The sequence below is a fragment of the Homarus americanus genome, unplaced genomic scaffold (assembly GCF_018991925.1).
Source record: "Homarus americanus isolate GMGI-L3 unplaced genomic scaffold, GMGI_Hamer_2.0 scaffold44246, whole genome shotgun sequence".
Taxonomy (NCBI): domain Eukaryota; kingdom Metazoa; phylum Arthropoda; class Malacostraca; order Decapoda; family Nephropidae; genus Homarus; species Homarus americanus.
Genome location: NW_024745309.1, coordinates 582,054 through 604,236, shown reverse-complemented (window position 1 = coordinate 604,236; position 22,183 = coordinate 582,054). Strand labels below are relative to the sequence as shown.

General features: G+C 42.7%; 1 protein-coding gene across 1 annotated transcript in view; it reads right to left on the bottom strand.

The window, feature by feature from the left end:
• Positions 1 to 15,756: 15,756 nt before the first annotated feature.
• The window catches only part of LOC121878631 (SKI family transcriptional corepressor 2-like), a 41,530-nt gene continuing 35,103 nt past the window's right edge, over positions 15,757 to 22,183 (bottom strand). Inside the window, exon 8 of the mRNA XM_042384956.1 lies at positions 15,757 to 15,795. Within this exon, the coding sequence (XP_042240890.1) occupies positions 15,757 to 15,795 (39 nt within the window). The remainder of the gene's footprint in view (positions 15,796 to 22,183) is intronic.

Here is a 22,183-nt window from a genome sequence, read left to right as displayed (position 1 = left end):
TGGTGAGGACCTGGGTGGTGGGGACCTGGTGGTGAGGACCTGGTGGTGAGGACCTGGTGGTGGTGAGGACCTGGTGGTGGTGGGGACCTGGGTGGTGGTGGTGGTGAGGACCTGATGGTGGTAGGACCTGGTGGTGGTGGGGACCTGGTGTGGTGAGGACCTGGTGGTGGGTGAGGACCAGGTGGTGGTGAGACCTGTGGTGGTCTGACCTGTGGCGAGAACCTGGATCAGGACACACACACACACACACACACACACACACACACACACACACAAACACACACACACAACCACACACACACACACACAAACACCTCATGATAACACTCAACCAGTGTAGTACCAATCACCTAATTTACATTTCAATCTCTTTGCGTAATACTTTATCTCCACCACATTGCCCCCCACTCCCATATGACCCGACATTACTGACATTCTGCTCTTGTTCTTCACAGGTGTGTGTCCTTACCGAGAGAGAAGTTATTACCTCTATAGATAACACAGGTGATCAATAAAGGAGGTTTGTGGTGAGCCAAGGTCATCGCTGTGGGTAGGTGAGGGTGGGGGGGGGTGGGTGGGTGGGTGTGGTTGGGTGGGGTGGGGGGGTTGGGGTGGGTGGGGTGGGGTGGTGGGTGGTGGGTGTGGGGTGGGTGGGGGTGGGGTGGTGGGGTGTGTGTGGTGGGTGTGGGGTGGGGGTGTGGGGGTGTGTGGGTAGGTGGGGTGTGTGGGGTGGGTGGGGGGGGTGGGGGTGTGGGGTAGGTGAGGGTGTGTGGGTAGGTGAGGGGTGTGTGGGTGGGTGAGGGTGTGTGGGTGGTGAGGTGTGTGGGTGGGTGGTGGGTGGGGTGGTGGGTGGGTGGTGAGGTGTGTGGGTAGGTGAGGGTGTGAGGGTAGGTTAGGGTGTGTGGGTGGGTAGGTGAGGGTGTGTGGGGGTGGTGAGGGTGTGTGTGTGAGGTGAGGGTGTGTGGGTAGGTGAGGGTGTGTGGGTGGTGAGGGTGTGGGTGGTGAGGTGTGGTGGTTAGGGGTGTGTGGTGGGGGTGGGTGGGTAGGTTAGGTGTGTGGGTGGGTGAGATGTGTGGGTAGGTTAGGGTGTAAATATAAAGGTGAAGATGATCACCGTATGTATGTATGTATGTATGTATGTATGTATGTATGTATGTATGTACTGTGTATGCATATATGTATGTATGTATATATATATGTATGTATGTATGTATGACTAATAATGCTACTGATAAACTCAAAAAGTACCATAGGGGGTCATCAATATACAGAGTTTTAACTGATGTGCTCGATAGCTCTAGTGTAGTGAGCGTATATATTAACATACACTACACAATTTGTATAATGTGAGATAACGTTATCAAGCAGCCTCTCCCCTGCCCTACATTACCATATTGGAACGCTCCCTGTTGTTAGGTGCTGACAACCAATAACTCATGTAAATAATTTGCAACAGCCTTTCGAATTATTGAATAGGAAATTTTGTGGTATTGTGTAGATAGATAAGTAAGAGGTGGTTAGGTTGGTAAGTAAATAAATAAATATGTTTATTATGTTATTATGTAGAATGATATTTAAGAATGAGGATAGAGTAACAAGTATAGGAACTCAAAGACCAACTCATTCTTCTTTCTAACTCTTATATTCTCTCTATCTCATTTATAAATCTATCTTTAAAAAACAATAGAATGACAGTAATACAAACGAACATTCTTCACACTTACCTTCACACCCTCGTTTGGTTATTTAATCTTCCCTGAAACACCGAGAGAATAAACAAAAATAATAAAAATACCAGAAATATTATCCACATAACTTTTTTTCCCCTTCCTTCGTTGTCAATACTGTAGTCAGACTATCAGTGTTACCTGTCATTTTAAGCACCATAAATTATATCGGGGTAATATTAATAGTGGAGGACTAAGGGAGAAGAATAATTGGTCTGGTCATCCTGTTGAGAGATGTTTATATCCCAGACCACTAATACATTTTATGAGTTCGGGTATAAACTGATGGGAATCGATAAGCGCAGTTAAAATCTACCACCAAATATGGAGATTAATTCCCCTCTCTCCACCCCCTCCTCCCCTCCCCTCTTCCCCCTCTCCCCATCCCCTCCTTCCCCCCTCTCGTGCTATGGTCAAGGTCTTCTGTTAGTATGGTTGATTGGTTGTCCCGCCTATCGTACCCTGTTAACCCAGATTACGGTGTATATTATGATATCCTTATTATAAGTGATACTGGTTATAGAGGACATCGACTATAGCCTTCACTACTTATTTTGCCATTTTACAGTACGTATGTCAGTAATTCATATCGTTAACACCTGCGATCAACACTTCATATCGTTATCATCTGCGATCAACACTTTCATATCGTTAACACCTGCTGTCATCACAGTTGGCAATAATTCAGACTGTCAACATACCGATTTTCCACGTAAACTCAGACTTTCAGTGCCACATGTTGCTAACCATTACATTAGAGCCAAATTGTCAAGCTACAAGTAATACTATTTTTTCCAGTATAATAATGTTTGTAGCAGTCCATACTCTTATCATCATCTTATCAGTATTCTCTACCTCCATCAGTATCTTTAATAACAGAACAAAACTTTTTGATGATGTTCATTTATTCTGTTGAAGGTAAAAATCCTCTTCTATATTTTGCTTTAGGTAATATTTTTACAGCCGCGTTCTTTTAATTTAGACATTTTAGTTGTTTTTCTCAGCTCGTGAAAGTCTTTCCTGATTGGTTGACTGACTGAAAGAACTTGTGTACCCAGCGCTGCCTAGACCACTCGTACACCGCTGTCGGAGTACGATTAATTTGTTTTAATAATGATATTCCCAGTTTTGGTTATAAATTTTAACCATCAGTCATAAAGAATAATGAATTTTATAATATTACATCAGTTTTATTCACATTATTTTAAATGTGGGTAAAAACTATTTATATTGACCAGTATGATATGTTGTTTGTTAGCCTGGGGACACCAACCTGCCACTATTCACCACCACTCATTGTCAGCGTTCGGGAAGTTAACATGCTGAGCGGCGCCAAATTATTTTCTTAGGGGGGGGGTTCCATTTTTGCGTCACAATAAAGAATAATAAAGTTAGACTAAAAGATGAAGCAGATAAGGAGGTTCACTGAAAGCTGGGTTTAAAAGGAACCTCACTATACCTATTCTTTATACGTAGTTCAGAAACTAAGAATTATATATTTCAGGGTCACAACGAGTCACTATTATAAAGTTCTTAATGGAAAAAAAATGTCAACAAATATTTACTGGTACTTTTAGTTATAAGTTATAAGTATTATCTATATATTATTATGAGCACTTTCTCCTATGCCATAGAACATATTTTTGTGTATAATATAAGATATGATATATTTTCCATGTGCATTATTATAGCTAAGGGTGTAAGGTGATTATAAGAGAGTAGGTGAGGGTGTGAGGGTGTGAGGGTGTGTGGTGTGTGGGGTGTGAGGGTGTGTGGGTGTGAGGGTGTGGGGGTGTGTGAGGGGTGTGTGGGGGTAGGTGAGGGGTGTGTGGTGAGGGTGTGTGTGGTGTGGGTGTGGGTGCAGGGAGGTGAGGGTGTGTGGGTAGGTGAGGGTGTGTGGGTAGGTGAGGGTGTGTAGGTAGGTGAGTATCTTAGCTAAATAGAAGTGACTGATTGTGTTCCTCATCTACGTTTAGTTGTGAGGTCAGTCGCTTTCCTCTTATCAGCTATTGTGTGTAAGTTCCTTTACTTTCTCTTCTAGTTATTCTCAGTTCTCTCGTATTCTTATCTCATTCTTTATCACCTTATTTCCTTCCATCTTTGTCTTATCAACCATATTTTTCCCACCTTATTATTTATCTTCCATTGCTTCTTCTCTCCTTCATTTAACACTCTTCACTCCTTTATTGCATTTTGTCTCTTCACTCCTCGGTATCAACAATTTCGTTCACAGGTATCTTGTTATAATAAACATCAAGACGCATAAGAGTCATTTCTATGTATATTTATTCTGTTTAATATACAATGTGTCTCAGAAAAAAAAATGTATACAAACACTACCAAACAGATTTTCGTGAAGATCGTGTGAAATGTTTGAATTAGAAGAGTAACAGCGTGTCCTCCTCTTGTTGATATGTGAGGTCTCCTATAAATAACGAATATGAATTCAAGTTACATGGCTATCGAAGGTCAAAGAAGGGATATAGGTTTTTAAAATAATACATAAAGATTTGAAGATACATTTTTATTTATTCATTCTTCAGGTGATGAACAGAAAAGCTTTTTTTTTTTCATCTACACACCAGAACACTAAAGGGAGTTGGATGGGTGGGGAGGGGGGGGGTCTATAGGCAGCTTGGCGGGAGGTCCACACTTTTACAGTAGGGGTCACGTAACGCCTCTAAGGGAACACTGGACCAGATAAATGCTGAGATGAGGGAGGGTGATGCCCTTCCTCACCTTACCAACCAGGAATACGAAAATCATGAGGAAAAACACCGTATTTATGAGAAAATCCGGCATAATGAGGGTATGAGGAAGTAAACAGCCTCAACCCGATATTCATGAGAGACTGAGATGAAAATAATGATTAAAAAAAGACGAAATAATGAGGAAATGAGAGAGAGGTGACAGTCTCCCTCATTAATAAAGCCTAAAAAACACCCAAATTATATGAAGATAGAGTTATGAGGTGATGAAACCCCCCAAAAAGACAGAGAAAATATTTCATTACATCAACAGGACGAGATGAGGAGATGGCAGCTCTACCTCATAATACCAACAAATAAACTGGGAATTATGAGGAATGGATAAAACATAATATGTCTCACTGATGAAGAAAGATTGAAACACAAGATATGATAATGAATAAGAGCAAGAGTGAAGTGAATTAGGAGGAGATAAGAGATGATAATTCTACCTCATTAAACCCCACAAAGATGAAATGAATAAATAAGTAAATAATTATATAAATAAATAAATACATATGAAAATAAATACACATACATACACATATATACAGGACAAAGATAAAGGCTGAAATGACAATAGAAAAATATACTGCGGTTTATAATTGATTAATAAGACAGGTGTATAAATAAGGTCACGGAAGGTAATTAAAAAAAACACAAAATAAAAACATATTAAGAATTACTCATGAAGTAAAAACTAAATAAAGGTGAAGTTATTAAAAAGAAAGAAGAAAATAATTGAGAATAATGATGATAATTACAAGAGATCATTTAGAAGTGTTTGAAGTATATAGCTGAGATCAATCCTCGTGCTCCTGGGTGATGGTTCAGCTAAATGAGCCCCTCAAAAAAGCTTTATATGTTTACAGCTTATGGTTGAAGGGAGGACACACACACACATACACACACACACACACACACACACACACACACACACAGTAAATGTATTTCAATCAGCTAAAATAAGAAGTGTACAGTTTGACATATTATGGTAAATATTCTTATGTATAATCTATGGACAGCAAACTTGTTGACACAGCACAGTCCGGCTGGATAAGGAACTTCTGTTAACACACATTATTATAATACAGAGTTACTCTTTGTCTATAAACACTAATATATATATATACAGACGATCACTCATGTGCAAAACAAAAAAAAGTACATCTATTAATCACTGGTAATATATATCTATAATATTCATATATATATACAAATTGACATTACAACTTATGGTTTATCATAACATTTTAATATTCTTCATCTCAACGCACTGAACAACACTGAACACTGCGATAAGAAACTCTTTTTATCATTCTCTCCAGGAAACACATAACACAACAGCTGCTACTCGGTGTTTACTAAGACTCTTGATGTGTGTTTAAACCATCATTGAGTGACTATCATTTTCTACACATAACAGAGTGTCATCACGTCTGTATGAGGAATTATACACAACTCATCATGGTCATCTTTACCATCATTCCTGCATGTGTAACTCACAGGAAACATGATGATGGTGTATACAATGATGTAACACAATGAAGTTTTGGATGTGTAACTTTAAGGGAATGTAAACAAAAACATCAAAAGAATTGGTAAACACTGCGTGGTGGAGCTGCCACAAACACACACTTTTTGCCACATTGCCATCATGTACGAAAGACTAGACACCATCTGCTGTTATTACCATAATTCTGGTCGACCGGCAATACCTCTCTCCCTCACTCCCTATATGAATGTCTGCGCCATCAAGAGGAAGCGAGAATCTTGCCTCGCCAATAATGTGGGACCCAACACCCCCGACACAAGCTGTGATCCCCTCAAGGAGGATTCACCAGCCACCGTCGGTAATAACAACAAAAATAACCATTCCACACCACCTTCCATTCAACTGTGCCTGTCGTTAGCGCTCCTCGAAACTACCTCGTTAGTGCATCTTCAAACTGCCTTGTTGGGAATTTAATGCCCCTCGCTAGGGTGATTGAGGTCTGCTTCGACATTCGATTTTTTTTCTTGGCTATGACATTTATTTACAATAATATTGATGTTCTAAAGTTTCTATAATACTGTCACTTTAAACTCGTGTCTCAGCAACTAAAGCACAGCAGTTTCTTTGTATAATATCTGTTTGTTCTTGATGATATCTAGATCACTTTATGGACTTAATACTGTGAGGAAACATCTTTCTCACCTCTGGCTGGTGGGTGCAAGTGACTAACGCGCCACAACAAGGGCGTCGTCCCCTGGAGCTAGACACTACACGAGTCTGGCGAGGACAGCAGGCTGGACAACTACCACAACTATCAACCACACACAACGGAAATAAAAAATGTCTTAGTCTCAAAGCTTCGGAACTTAACTTTAAACAACAAGGACTCTCAAGTTTATACAAATTATTGACTTTTTTCTTAATGTTTTCTTAGTATTGACACAACATTATATATCACTTAAAGCTTTCTCTGATATGGTTAGTTTCAGTAGCAACACAGGTAAGTGCTCTTATATTAAAGTATATTTGTTTTATTGCATGTTCAGGTGACTGTATACCTTCGTCAAGTTAAGTGAGGAGTGGGAGAGCTCCTCACGGCCGGGTCCTGCCTGCGGGCTGCTCTTTAAGTGTGATGTGACTTATTAGAAGTTTTTGTATTGGTTATCAGGATCATAAATAATTTGGTTGTGGATGTTGGTTACAGTAATATAAATATGTAGTTTATGACAACATGTGTTAATATTAGATTATATTTAATATAATCTTACAATCGTAGTGATATAAGAGCAAAGGGGACTTTTAAGGACATTGATATTTAACTGAGCCCATCACCGCTCTGCTGTCTGTCTTCAGCCCTTTGTGATGTGTTAAATAACTTGACATTCTTGTTTACACTAAGACCCCCAGAGGTAATGACCAACCAAGTCACCTCATACCTGGAGAAGTGAGAACGTATCGAACTGAGTTAATCCGGCCACCACACACAAATAACAGGTGAAACGGTATTAATATTTCACTTAGTTTCTGTAATAACACCATTTTGTTCTCCTATTCATGTAGGGGTCAAACTTCATGTGTGAATCTTCAAAACACTCTGGACCCGGGAAGCGACCTGACCTGACCTGACCTCCCGCTCTCAATCAGTTGTATTTAAGAGCTATTGAAGCGGGAGCCTCCAGCTGTGCAGGCACTCAGCGCTAGTGGAAATAAATCAGCGCACATACAGGTATTTTTTTCTCTCCACGTATTTGATGGTCAATGCACGCACAAATGCTCATTGCACGTGCTGATGCTCGACACAGAACACATTATCGACACGTGTAGAATCTTATCGTACGTGTAAAATAACGCACGTACATACAGTACACCCAACACAGTGCAAAATTATCAACGCACGTGAAGATAATAATGACACGTGTAACATCACACCACACGCACAGATAGTCAACATCACGTGCAGATATTGATCGCACGTGCATATATCCATTGCACGTACAAACAACGCACGTAAAAGGGTATTCAGCTCACGTGCAGACGAGCTTGGGTATAGCCAGGTAAACAAAGTGTTGAGAAAGCCACCTGGTGAAGGCTTTGATGAACCAGGTGAGGGAGGGGGAAGGAGAGGGAGTGATGGGCCTAGGGAGTCGACGTTACAGAGGAAGATGAGTCCAACCAATCTGGAATAAGAAAAACAATTCATCGTATTAGTGTTTCATTATCATTACAGGTTAGTACAGGTTAAACATAAAATACAGGTAAAGGGTGACTGTATTCTATAGGCAGTGGCTGTACCTTGAAGTGATAACACGATAATGGGGATGGGGGGTGGGGGTTATTTGAACCGCTGCATCAGATCAACAAGAGACATTTAGTATGGTGTATGAGGGTGAAAGTGATTTATGATGGATGTGATTGCGTATTTGCATAGAAGGGGAAGGGGGAGGGAGGGAGGGGGGGAAGGAAGGGGGTATTTATGTGTGTGTTTTTATGTATGTATGGAGGGTTCGTATGCGTGTGTGTTTGTGCGTTTTTTTTATCGGTATGTGTGTGTTTTATCGGCATGTGTGTGATTTTATCGGTATGTGTGTGTTTTTATCGGTATGTGTGTGTGTTTTTATCGGCATGTGTGTGATTTTATCGGCATGTGTGTGATTTTATCGGCATGTGTGTGATTTTATCGGTATGTATATGTTTTTATCGGCATGTGTGTATTTTTATCGGCATATGTGCGTATTTATCCTCATGTTTACGCAAATAACAAAAGCTAATACGACCCAAAGGCATAAAACAAACATTCCTTTCCTTATACAACATCCAACAACAGGGAAACTGGTGAACGACGATAGAGGAAACAAGGCAGTTAACGTAGGGTAAACATAGAGGTGCGAGCGTTTGTAGGTACACAGCGAGTCTTCAGAAAACTTCCTGCGGTGGGGCATTGTTGAGAATGACCCCTACGCAATTGTGTATCGTGTAATTAGAGTTAGGAAAATATAAACTATATTCCTTTTAAAGTTATGGTTGTAAAATAAACGTGGATTTATATTTTATCATAATATTTGACGTTAAAATGGATGCTCGTTTGATATCTTAGTTGCATGTCAGGTAACTCGGCCGATGACGTAGTTAGTGTTGGTTGAGTCATCCCCGTGTGCCGTGTGTCTTGTGGGCTTCTTCACCTATTCACCCTTAATTACCTACACTAAGGTACTTATGTGTTATTAATTCGTTTTATAACTTAGATTTAGTTTAATAAGTTACTCATTATATAATATTGGGGTTTGTTATTGTTATTAGAGAAGTTGGCTAGGAAGTTAGGTTAGGTTAGGGAGGTTTCATCGTTTGGTTAGGTTAGGTTCTGTTACGTTTATTATTATTCATTTGTGACAGAAATATATAGAATAAAAAGTACTCAGAATGGTGAGTTATATCTAGAACTGGATCCCAAAATATTGTGGGACATTATGGCCAACTTTTAAAAATAAATTAGGTATTAATTCACCAAACTCCCCCGAGATTGGTGGAGTGAATATAAGAATAATTTTTTTTTAGTGGATCCTGAAATTAATTGTACGATTTTTTTTTCAGGTTTCAGAGCAGTAACGGAAGCCCAACAGGAACGGGCGAATTAGACGTTTCCTGTTACTACCTCTTCCACAACGACTCCCTAACGGTGGTAAACTGGCGAACGAAACTCCTGGCGAACGAAACTCCTGGCGAACGAAACTCCTGGCGAACGAAACTCCTGGCGAACGAAACTCCTGGCGAACGAAACTCCAGGTAATGTTTATTATTAATATTTGTAAGTTTGTTTAGTAAAGAATTCAGTATTTACTCTGGCATAGTCCACGAGGCTCGGCTGTTACTGCTGATCCCGAGTGAATGATAGTGATGTATTGATAGTGAGATAAGTTACTTGTAGCCACGATGAGAGGGAGGGACGGAGGTGAGTGGGAGGAAGGTGAGAGGGTCGGAGGGTTGAAAGTGAAGCAAAGTTTATTATGAACCGTTTCCCTCTCTGAATGCACCTGGTCACACTTCATCTTACACACACCTGTCCCTTAAACCAGATGTTGAGAATACGACACCACGACACACACACCTGTCCACATTGATCTAACTTCGCTTATGAGTGTAAAATCCGTCAGTCATTTTTGGCTATGTTGATTACAGATGACAGACATTTATTTTATAGGTGTGTGTGTGTGGAGACAGGTGTTCTAGTGGTCCCCCGTCAAGGTGTGGTACCTGTGAGCGTGTGTACAGGTGTAGAGGGGCTGTAGATAAGGACTTGGACAAGGCATGATGACGCACCAGCAGCCATGACACAATATGGACGAGCGTTAATTGTGGAATTGCTATCTGCCCTGTCATCACTACAACCCTGAGCCCGTGTGTGTATGTATGTATGTATGTATGTGTGCGTGCGTGCGTGCTTGATTTGTGCTGTACGTATACTGTATATGCATAGGATTTACAAACATCCCCCCACAACACCGCCCCCACACCTCCCCACACACACCCTCCCTCCCCCACACAACCCTCCCTCCCCCACACAACCCTCCCCTCCCCCACACACAACCCTCCCACACACAACCCTCCCCAACACCTCCCCCCACACTAACCCCCACACCTGCCCCACACACAACCCCCCCACCATGATTAACTCTCTAGAGACAAGTATGATATTAATGGCTCAGTATTTTCTCTCACAATAATAAACATTGATAAAAAAAAGTCCCATTGTGAATGTTTATTAATTTTCCGGCATTTGGTCGCCGTCAGTGCCCCGTAACACCGAGTTTATTAATGTGATATAACAACTGTGACCTTGTTTAACCTCTGTCCTGATGCTGGTTGTATGTGGTGGTGTTGTTGTATCTCGTTGTTGTACCGGCGGCGTTGTGCTGTACCCTGTAATATTACGCTGTATTCAAATGTTGTATGTATTATAATGCTGTTTTTTTGAGATTGTGTTGTAATTCATTGCTGTATCGTTGCGTTGTATCTTGTAACGTCGTGGTGTAAGTTTATTCCTGTAGTGTTGTGTTGTAGCTTGTAACATCGTGCTGTAATTCAATCTTGTACAGTTGTTGTTGTTTTGTAATATCTGTAATTTCGAATCCCTTTTTTTTTCTTCTTCTGTACCTTGTGATGTCAAAATGTATAGGTCTTTAATGGTTCACTTTACCCAGGGGACAAAAACTCAAACATGGCTAAACTGGTGACGAAATTTACATTGTGACTCGACCATAATATAAACACACCTTAAGGTATAACGGGAGATAAAAAAAATAATTGAAAAAAAAAAAACCTACAGTACTTGAAAAAAAAAATATATCCCTCAAACTTGGAACTAAACAAGAACAACATTATCAGTCAAGTCAGGAGAGGCAAGTATACTATGATGACAAGAAAACTCAGTGTAAAAGAAAGAATTTAACTATTTGTACAGTAGTATCTTGTATAGCCTGTGGTTCCCTCCCTAGCGGCACTTAGTTTGGAAGGGAAGCAATTTGTGTAAAGGAGAGACGCCTTGTATACTGTATGTGTTAAGTAGATTGGCTGTCGAGGGGAATTTTATTAGCATATTAGAGAACAACTGTACCATAAAGTTACTTGTCGTGAGGATACACACACACACACACACACACACACACACACCTGACACTGGGATGAAACTTAAGGGAGAATTTCAACCACACAACCACATAAGTCTGGTTCATTTTTTGGGGGGTGAGGATGTGGTTGTGGTGTGGTTGCTGTGGTTTTATAATGTGAAGGGTAATCACCGTCTCATTTTATTGACGCAACCACACAACCATGATTTTTTTTTATGGTTGTCGGTGGTGTGGTAGCGTATTAGTGGTGATATTTAGTGGTTATGTTGAAAATGGTAGTTATTACAACATTAGCTTATGAACACACTTCCACCACCACACAACCAAGATCTTTATAAGTTAATAGTTGTTGTTGTGGTGGAATTCGTGTGGTTGTAACTATCGCACCCCCAGGTTACGAGTCAAATACCATGATCCAACCACATTTTCTTATGATTGTCTGTTAGTAGGATGCTAGTGGTAGTTGTGGTCACTGGCCTGAACCTGATCCCACTGAACAACCACAATTCTTATCTAGTTTACTGGTGGTGGTGGTGGTAGTGGACATGGTTTTTGTTGTTGGTAGTGATGGTGGTGTTGATGGTAGTAGAAATGATGGTGTAATGGTAATATGGTGGGTATGGTGATTATGGTTAAGGTGATAGAAGCTCTAAGGTAATAAGTGGCTGTTCTATCATGGGGGATTTTATCATGACTAAGTGTTGAGAGATCGGAAAAATAAACAATAATATCCCATTCCTCCTCTTCCCCCATCCATTCCCCACGCCGCCCTCCACGCCCTCCCCACGCCCTCCTCCACGCCGCCACCACGCCACGTATCAACTATTGAATCACAATATGTATCTGGAGCACAAATTAATACGTTAACCCTAAGGGAACAAAAGAGAGATTGAATTAAAGGTAATTGATTCCTGAAGGCGGCGTAGGACTCCTGAAGGCGGCGTAGGACTCGCAGTTGTGAGCAAAGGACAATGAACACAGAGTTATAGACCTCTAGTATCAGTGAAATAGGACTTTTTAGTTTTCTTAAAATCCGAAAAATTAAAATGAATGAAATAATGAAAAAAATGAACGATTTTTTTTCTTAAAATTTCCTGGGATTGATAGTAGTATATAAATAAATGTATATATAAGTGTGTATATGTGTGTGTATACCGACAATATATACTAGTTGAATATTTAGATTGTCGATTTAGAACGTGTGTTAATTGCCTACTTAGTATGTAGATTACGAGACATGACAACCAGGGAGGGAGGGGCAAGAGGGAGGGAAGGGAAGGAGGGAGGGGCAAGAGGGAGGGAAGGGAAGGAGGGAGGGGCAAGAGGGAGGGAAGGGAAGGAGGGAGGAAATGAGGGAGGACAAAGACGAGATTGATTTTTAAGTAAATAATATGAAATTAGTGTACATGAGATGGTGAGTAGTGAGTGTGTGTGTGGGGGGGGGGGTGGGGTGTAATGGTGGCAGTGATGGTGACAGAAGTGTTGGCAGTGGCCAGTGAGTGGTGACAGAAGTGGTGGTAATGGTGACAATGTGGTAGCAGTGGTTGGTAATGGTTAGTGAATGGTGACGGTAATGGTGTCAGTGAGTGGTGACAGTAATGGTGAAAGTAGTGGTGGCAGTGGGTTAGTGAATGGTGACAGCAATGATGGCAATGGGTTAGTGAATGGTGACAGTAGTGGTGGCAGTGGTCAGTAGGTGGTGACAGTAATGTGTGACAGTAGTGATGGCAGTGGTCAGGTGTGGTGGTGGTGGCGGCGGCAGGGCACGCGATTCTACCACCACCAATTGTCACATCAGATCTTATCGTCAGTGCCTCCACGTGGACGTAATTGCTGTGCGGTAATTAAGGCCACCACTATCACCGCCCCTGCTCCTGTTGTTGCTGTTCCTGTTACTGCTACTTCTAATGGTACTTTTGACACCTGTGCTTTCTGCTGCTCCGAGATTGCGCAGAATTCCTGACCCGTTCATCTTATGTGTTGATGTTGTGAGCTAGTTATCATTTCAGGACATTGTGTGTGCGTGTTTATGTACATACATACGCTATAATTTCAGACACTATTTCCCTGCATTTGTATTTTCAGTTTATTCTAAGTGCGTGTTTTTCCCCCCTCTCTCTCTACCTTAAATAAGAAAATAAAAATTGGTCGCTTGAGAATTAAGAAAAAAAAAATAACAAGGTAATTCACACCAACACGTATACGACCCCCACGAATATTAAATCAAGTTTACAATCCAGTCTACGACGTGTGGACTTATCTACACCCTTTATCTTTATTTCCTTATCTCTATTCCCATCTTTATTCCCGTCTTGTCATTTATCAACTTTGTTCTTATCTCCTTCATTAGTAGTGTGGTTTTTTTTATCACCTCTGTTATTACCTTTTTTTTTTTTACATTGTCGTATGAAAAAAAAAATCGAATTACTTATAGTTTTCAGGAAAGTGTTTGAGTGTGTTTGTTTATTTTATTTGGTTTGAGTTTATTTAGCTTTGTCTTAATGTATGTTTTTGTAGCTGTGGTTTAGTGTAGCTGTCAGGTTGGAGCTACAAAACTACATAATTACAAGATGAAAGTCAGGTTTAATATATATTTCTACATTTAAATAAATATAAGTTTGTTTTAGTGTGTGTGATGAATAAGTCAGGTGTGTGTAGGTATTAGGTACTCTTAGCATCAGTGTACCTATCGTGATCCTGGCCCACAACACACCTGACTCACAACACAACACACCTGACCCACAACACAAGACCCACAACACAACACACCTGACCCACAACACAACACACCTGACCCACAACACATTTCCTGACCCACAACACACCTGACCCACAACACACCTGACCCACAACACACCTGACCCACAACACAACAGACCCACAACACAACACGGGTTTAATGGAGGGTAGATAAGGCAGTTGGTCGCACTGTTAAGGGTCGTTAGGTTCTTCACACACACAGGTAATTACTGCAATAACGAGTCCAGGTGCTTGAAGGAAGGTAATAAATTGTGGGTTGAGAGTCGCGTGATTGTAACTAGGACGGGTAAAGACCAAGTGTAGTAGTTAAGGGAAGGTTGTTTTTTTGTTTTCTTGTGGTTTACGTACACGCACGTATATACAGAGATGTGTGTATCTATAGACATGCGTGCAGTTATACGTACAAACGAGCTTTGTTTTTTGTTCTCGATAAACCGTTAGTTATTAGTATTGATGATATAAACACACACGGGGCACTAATGATATCTGCTTTTAAATATTTTCTTGTCTCGTCCTTCCCAGATCGTAATAACGTCATTATTACACAGGTGATGTTATACCTTTTATTTAGTTAATTATCTGCTCTACATTACGGACCAGTATCTATTCAGTGTCGCGGGAAAGCTGTACGCGAGGGTCCTGGGGTAGACGATATTGATTCGTATTTGTTTCACTTGTGTGTTATGTATTACTTAAGGGTACAGTACTGAGGAACCCCAGGTAACACACCCACCTTTGTTGAGGTGGTGTCCGGGCTGCAGGGCGGTGTGGAGGCTGTGGTGGAGACTGTGATGGAGACTGTGGTGGAGGTGGGACGTGTATGTGTACTTTAGTCTGGCCATCTCCTGTTCTACTCGCCTGCGGGCCTCCACTTCCCGCAGTAAAAAGAGCCGCAAGCGTGGGTCTTCTTCGGCAGCGGCTGCAGCGGCGCTGGTCGGCGAGTCGCTGGAGGTCGGCGGTAGCTGAGGGGGAGAGAGATGGTGTTTGATATAAGATTGGCAGACACGAGACAGACAGACAGACAGACAGATAGATAAACAAATAATAGACGGGCAACTGGACGAGAATTATATGGTGGTAGTGGAGGGAGTCCTGCAGCTGCAGTGTATTCAACAATATTAAGACACTAAAGCTACAACACGGTATTATTTCTTCTTCCACATTACAAGACATTAAACTTATTCCTCCAGCGAATCATAATTTACGGAATAAGATATAGTGGTGGGTGATGAAGGTGGTGCCATAATGGAGGGAGTGACCGACCCCTTGAGTGTTGACACAAGTCACCGCCACTAATACCAGCGTCTCATCCCACTACTACTTGACCCTGACACACGAACGTCTTGACAGATAATCACCCATTAACGTCAATAACTACACCGTCAGTGCAACATTCAAGGATGTAATTAGGCTCCCAACTGCTTCACTAAGACTCTCACTAATACCTGGGAGAAGGAGAGACTTTCAAGAGGACTAATGCTCCAACCCTCCATAACACCGAGGCTGTCTTCTCCTGAGGGTCACAGCGGACATCACAACACACAATCCCTTAGCCACTCCCACTCTCCTCTTCTCAGCTGGGTACGTCTTGGTTGTCCCTCTAGGCATGAAGGAGGAGTTACTCAACCTGTGTTGCAAGCTCATACAGGTGTCATCCACTTCCTTGAACAACGATCACATGTGGATTATCGCAATATCCCCAAAATTCCACATGGATGACCAATACACGATAAACAAATACATCCAAACAACTTGTGAGCCTCTGGGTGACCTGGTGATCAGACACACAAGTAGTGACGATAAAAGGAAGAAAAAAAAGTTCAAAATTAAAAGTGTAAATATTTATTGATGTATGACTAGAATTAAAAACCACTAACATATAGAATTAATGCTAAGGGTGTGTCATAAAACTCCCCTGGGTAGTGAAGAGGTGGTGTAGATCACTGGAGGTGTATGTAAGGTGTTGAAGGGTCACTCAGCCATGTTAATATTGAATGTAAATATCAGAGATCATGTAGGGGGAAAAATATAACTATTTATCCTTGAGGAATTATGAACAGAGAAAGAGGGACCGAGACAGACAGACAGACAGACAGACAGACATATAAGATAAACAGGTTGACGGGGGGGGAGGGGGGGGGAATGATCACTGTAAATCAGAAATCCTCAACGTTTTATCTACATTAAAAACTAATATCAGCAAACTGCGTCGCCCTCAAAGGTTGGTTCAGCACCAGACAGCGTCCACGGCATAGCTACCACACAGACGTGTCTCACTAGACTCTCAATAAGGTAATCAAACGTCGTGCTCGTTTGGGTCGCCTCTCCATTCTGCTAAAGCCAAGACGTCTAGCCGACCACAGAAAGATTCTCTTAATTGGAGCCGCCGTGAATAGCGCCTCTCAAAAGAACCTCCCATTAGGGTGTTACACGCACTCTTCGGGCCGGTTTGCAGACATAAAATTACACCGGCAACACACGGTAACTCTCACACTTAAAGACCTGAGACTTAATCCTCTACGGATGGTGGGACTCACGCTCGGGAATTCAAAGCTTGGGGGAGGTAATTAGTATTCTTATCTTCGAGTACCGAGCCAGAAATCTCCTGACGAATTTGTTTTGCCAATTACTAGGATCTTGAAGCCTGCTGCTCTTTGTCGCTCAGGTGTGCCAATAGCTTATTACAGGTGTGTGTGTGTGTGTGTAAAGGACTCGTGTTTTAACTATTGACAAAACGCCATAATTGAGGTTAGTCAGTTACCTTAAGACGTAACCTGAGATTCTCTTTCCCGTATTAAATAAAGAAGTTGTTTTCTCCCGTCGGTAATTCCTCTAACCTTGTAGGCAGCGACACCTACGAGGAGAATCTTGAGAGAAATTGATCCTTTTCATAATTAACGCCAATAAGGAGTAAACGCCATATTCTCGAGCGATTTATCTTTCCTTTTCCTTAGCTTTTTCTTCATTGCAAGCGGGAAATATCTTTAAAGGTCTTTCAGGGTTGCATAAGATAATTTTTTTTGTGGTATAGAATTTTTTTCGGGAGGGGGGTGAGATAATTGTTTTGTTTTATAATTATGTTAAAGGGTTGAATAAATGAGAGGTTGAGCATAAATATTTACACAAACTCACAGAACACACACACACACACACACACACACACACACACACACACACACACACACACACCCACACCTTGGACAGAACCCGACGATAGAAACTTAGATAGAACCCAATAAAAGAACAATGGGACAGAGAACGTTGATACACAAAGGAGGCAACATGACCGACACTGCACCCTACTGCCTTCATTTCCTCAACTGTAAAGTCAGGTATCCTCCATCTACAGCAGGGGAATACAAAAGGCTCCTCCACCTACAGCAAGGGAATACATAAGGCTCCTCCACCTACAGCAGGGGAACACATGAGGCTCCTCCCTTCCCCTACGTATGAGAGCATCTAACATTTCTATTGCTGCAACAAGCTGCAACTGTAACCCAAGACGCTGGGTGTGCAGGTTGCCGGGGAAGGAGGGAGGGAAGGGGGGGGGATGAGTGGAGTTGTGGTGAGGGAATGGAAGAAGGAAAAGGGAGTGTGATGAGGGAAGGGTGGATGGATGGAGAGGAAATGTGAGGACGGAAGGGAGGAGTGTGGTGAAGAAAGGGAGGGAGGGGAAGTGTGGTGAGGGAAGGGAGGAGGGAGAGGTTGGGAGGGGGAGTGTGGTGAGGGAAGGGAGAAGGGAGAGGTTGGACAGGGAGGAGGGGGATCAACACTCAAGGAGGCGAGGCACCGCCCACTCGAGGCCGTAATTGGACCGCCTTGCTCACTCCTCCGCCTCCTCGCCGCCAGCTTACGCGTCTAAATTAAACCGTCTAAGCTGCCTTCACCTCCTCCACTCAAGAGGCAGCTCCTTACACCAGGCAAAAGGAACGACCCGGATATTAACTACACGAGGAGCGATGGAATAAGACCCTTTTTATTTCACATGCAAAAAGGCAATGTGTGTCGAGTGTCCAATTTACCTGAAGGAAAGTAAAGTCTGCGGCGCGCTTCACGGGGATGGGTTTGTTACATCTGACTCGTTAAATTTGTTTTTCTTTCACCTTAAAAGACTCGTCCGGTAAGAATTTATACAGAGTCGGTGAGATGTTAACATAAAAATTCTTGCTGTTATTAAGTAAAGCTGGTGGAAAGCCCCCCCCCCCCTTCCATTAAATATGCAAAACTAACCAAGTTGATTAGACGACGAGTTTTCTTAATATTCCGTGTCGAGGGAACGGCTGAGCAAACTCCTAAAGGGTAGCTGGCTGGCTAGTCCTGGTTCTCGTGGTTCGATGTCAACAGTTACAGGAGTAGGGCATTATAGTCTACGTGTTCACCAGGTCTAGAACCGTGATCATGACTACACTCACCAGACGTCTGCAAAACCTTACAATGTTTTTTTCTCTTTCAAAGTAAAACAGACAAGAAATTCACCTTGAGTTGTTAGTCTGTGGTGACGCTGCTTCCATGGCAGGTTAGGTTAGATTAGGTTAGGTTATACTAGGTTAGGTTATGCTAGGTTAGGTTATGCTAGGTTAGGTTATACTAGGTTAGGTTATGCTAGGTTAGGTTATGCTAGGTTAGGTTATACTAGGTTAGGTTATGCTAGGTTAGGTTATGCTAGGTTAGGTTATACTAGGTTAGGTTATAGTAGGTTAGGTAATACTAGGTTAGGTTATGCTAGGATAGGTTATACTAGGTTAGGTTATACTAGGTTAGGTTATACTAGGTTAGGTTATGCTAGGATAGGTTATGCTAGGTTAGGTTATACTAGGATAGGTATACTAGGTTAGGTTAGGTTAGGTTATGCCTGATAGTTAAACGCCCTCTGTAACACCACTATGAGGAACAGCAACCATACGTCAACACAAACGGCTTCTAATCCATTTAGAAAGATTAGTGTGGTCGTAACTCTTATTAAAGCATCTCACTTGACCTCACCTGTGATATATGTAGAACAGCTGTGTTGCTTCCCCCCAAAACACACACACACACACACACACACACACACACACACACACACACACACACAGGGATCCTTTGCTCTTTTACTTCACTTGAGAAATACAGGATAATTTTACGAGAGAGAAAGCAGACAGACAGAGAGAGGGAAAGACACAGACAGACAGACAGACAGACAGACAGACAGAGGGAAAGAGACAGACAGATAGACAGAGAAAAAAAGTTTCACCATAGGAAAAGGCTACTCACATATTCACCCTTCCTCCACTGAAACAAAAACTCGCCCAAAATGTGTGTGGTAAATAGCCCGGAGACTAGCAGCTCGGAACACTCAAACATAATCAAGGGGGAGCTTAGGGCGGTGCTGTGGGAAGGAGGAGAGAGGGAGAAGGAGGGAAGGGGGGAGAAGGAGGAGAGGAAGGGAGGAGAGGAAGGGGAGAAGGAGGAAAGGGAAGGCGGACATGGAGATGGAGAGAGAGTGAGGCAGAGAGGGAGGGAGAGAGGGAAGTGAGAGAGAGAAAAAGAGGAGCAAGAGGAGAGGGAGGAAGGAAGGCAGGAAGAGGAGGAATCTTATTTTAACGTAAGACAATTTAGTGATATAAATGTCTTTGAATTGATCTCATGTTTGCGATGTTATTTTGTTTATAAATCGCAAGTATATATGTTTGTTGTGTTTGTTGTGTTTGTTGTGTTTGTTGTGTTTGTTGTGTTCTTGTATGTATTAAATCACACTCACCAGCACCTCTTAACGGCATTAAAACTAATCTGACGGAGAAATGGAGGGAGAAGAACGAGGGGGAGGAGGAGGAGCAGCAGGAGATGTTGGGTGGAGGAGGAGATGTTGGGGGAGGAGGAGCAGGAGATATTGGAGGAGGAGGAGCAGCAGATGATGTTGGGGGAGGAGGAGGAGCAGCAGATGATGTTGGGGGGAGGAGGAGCAGGAGATGATGGGAGGAGCAGCAGATGTTGGGGAGGAGGAGCAGGAGCAGGAGATGTTGGGGAGGAGCAACAGGAGATGTTGGAGAGGAGGAGCAGGAGCAGGAGATGTTGGGGAGGAGCAGCAGGAGATGTTGGAGGAGGAGGAGCAGCAGCAGCAGGAGATATTGGGGGAGAAGGAGGAGGAGCAGGAGATGTTGGGGGAGGAGGAGGGATGTGACGCCAGGCCCACAGCTCTAGTTTACAGACAACCCTAAATATAAGGCAAACAAGAAGGTCAAACAAGGCAGAGAAGCGTGTGAAGGCAGAGGATAGGAGAGTGTCTGTGTTTAATGAACAGTAAACACGCTTTACATTCAGCTGTGAACAAAAGGACGGTGTGCTAAGCCGCTTAAAAACATTAATGAATGGCTGCTGCCGAATGACCCTCATGTAAAAATGACTGAGTAAACAGGGGGTGACGTGGGAAGCGAACCCTCGTACCAGAATTGGAATTTGACCGAGAGTCACGCGGCCACTGAAGGGAGGGAGGGTGGGTGGGAGGTAGGGGGAGTATTAGAGAGGTTAGGTAGGGGGTGAGGGAGGGAGGGAAAAGGGGGGGGGGGTTAGTGTAATCTTAGTGTTTGTCTGGGTTACGCCCTTGTTCACATAGGTTATTGACGCAGGTTTACACACCGTCCCGGCTCTTGTGACTTAACGGGATTATTAGATTTAGTGAGCTGACTCTAATGATAATTACTGATGGTTAGGTCATAATTACTAAGACTTAAAGGACATGTATGTAAATGGAGTTAATAATAATAATAATAAAAGTGGGGATCATAATCCGGCTGGATGTGGCCCCCTACAGAACCAGCTGGCCATGTTACACTCAGCAGAAAAGTGGATGGCCATCAAGGTAAGAGTTCTACCTTTAATTAAAACTGGACAGGTATTTGGGCAGAGGCATCAAGAGAACATTTTCTGTTTTTTATATTTTGTGTTTTGTACCGTACGGAGGAGGAGAGGAGGAGGAGGAGGAGGTGGTGAGGAGGAGGAGGAGGAGAGAGTGAGTGAGTGTGGTAAGGAAGATGGCGGGGTGAGGCGAGGCGAGGAGCGGTGCCCCTCCCCTAACAGTAGGAACGGGGCCACACACACACACACACACAGCCCTCAGGTTTCAGTATACCGCTACACTGACTCCGCAAACTCCTCGGGTCCCCTGGAAATTTCACCTTTGAATTTTCGATGACCAAGTTTTAGTTTTACATAGACGACTGCACATTTAATCTTAAGTTTTTAACCAGACTGAAATTGCCTGTTTTACTCAAGGGTTTTCGAAAAGTTGAAATTGTTAGGGATAAAGTTTGACTCCTGGAACCAACTGTATTGGATTAACAAGTTTGGGGAAGTCGATGGCTTTTGGAAACCCTAACCTAACCCCCTCCTCCCTCACCCCCCGTCACCCCCTTGGAAATATTTCTTACACTTGAGGAAAATTTTTTTTTCTTCCCAGGTAAACTCTCTTAATTTGGGGACATGTTTTTTATTCTTTTTCTTTTCTCTCTAAGGCTCCCCCACCCCCCCTTCCTTCCCTTCCTCCCCCACTTCCCTTCCTCCTCCCCCACCTCCCTCCTTCCCTCCCTCCCCCACCCCCCTCCCCCTCCCTCCTCCTCCTCCCTCCTCCCTCCCTCCTCCTCCATCCATCTCTCTCCTTATCTCCATTCTTCCTCTCCCAACCCTTCACCTCCTTTTCAATACCCTATTCCCTCCCCATCCCATCCTCTTCCCTCCCTATCCCATCCCTCTCCTCCCCCTCCCCTCCCTACTGGATACGTGTTTGTAAGACAGAAGAAAACGTCAGGTAATTACAGGTAGTTGTTCGTGGTCTCTTTCGGGGGGAGGGAGGTGGGG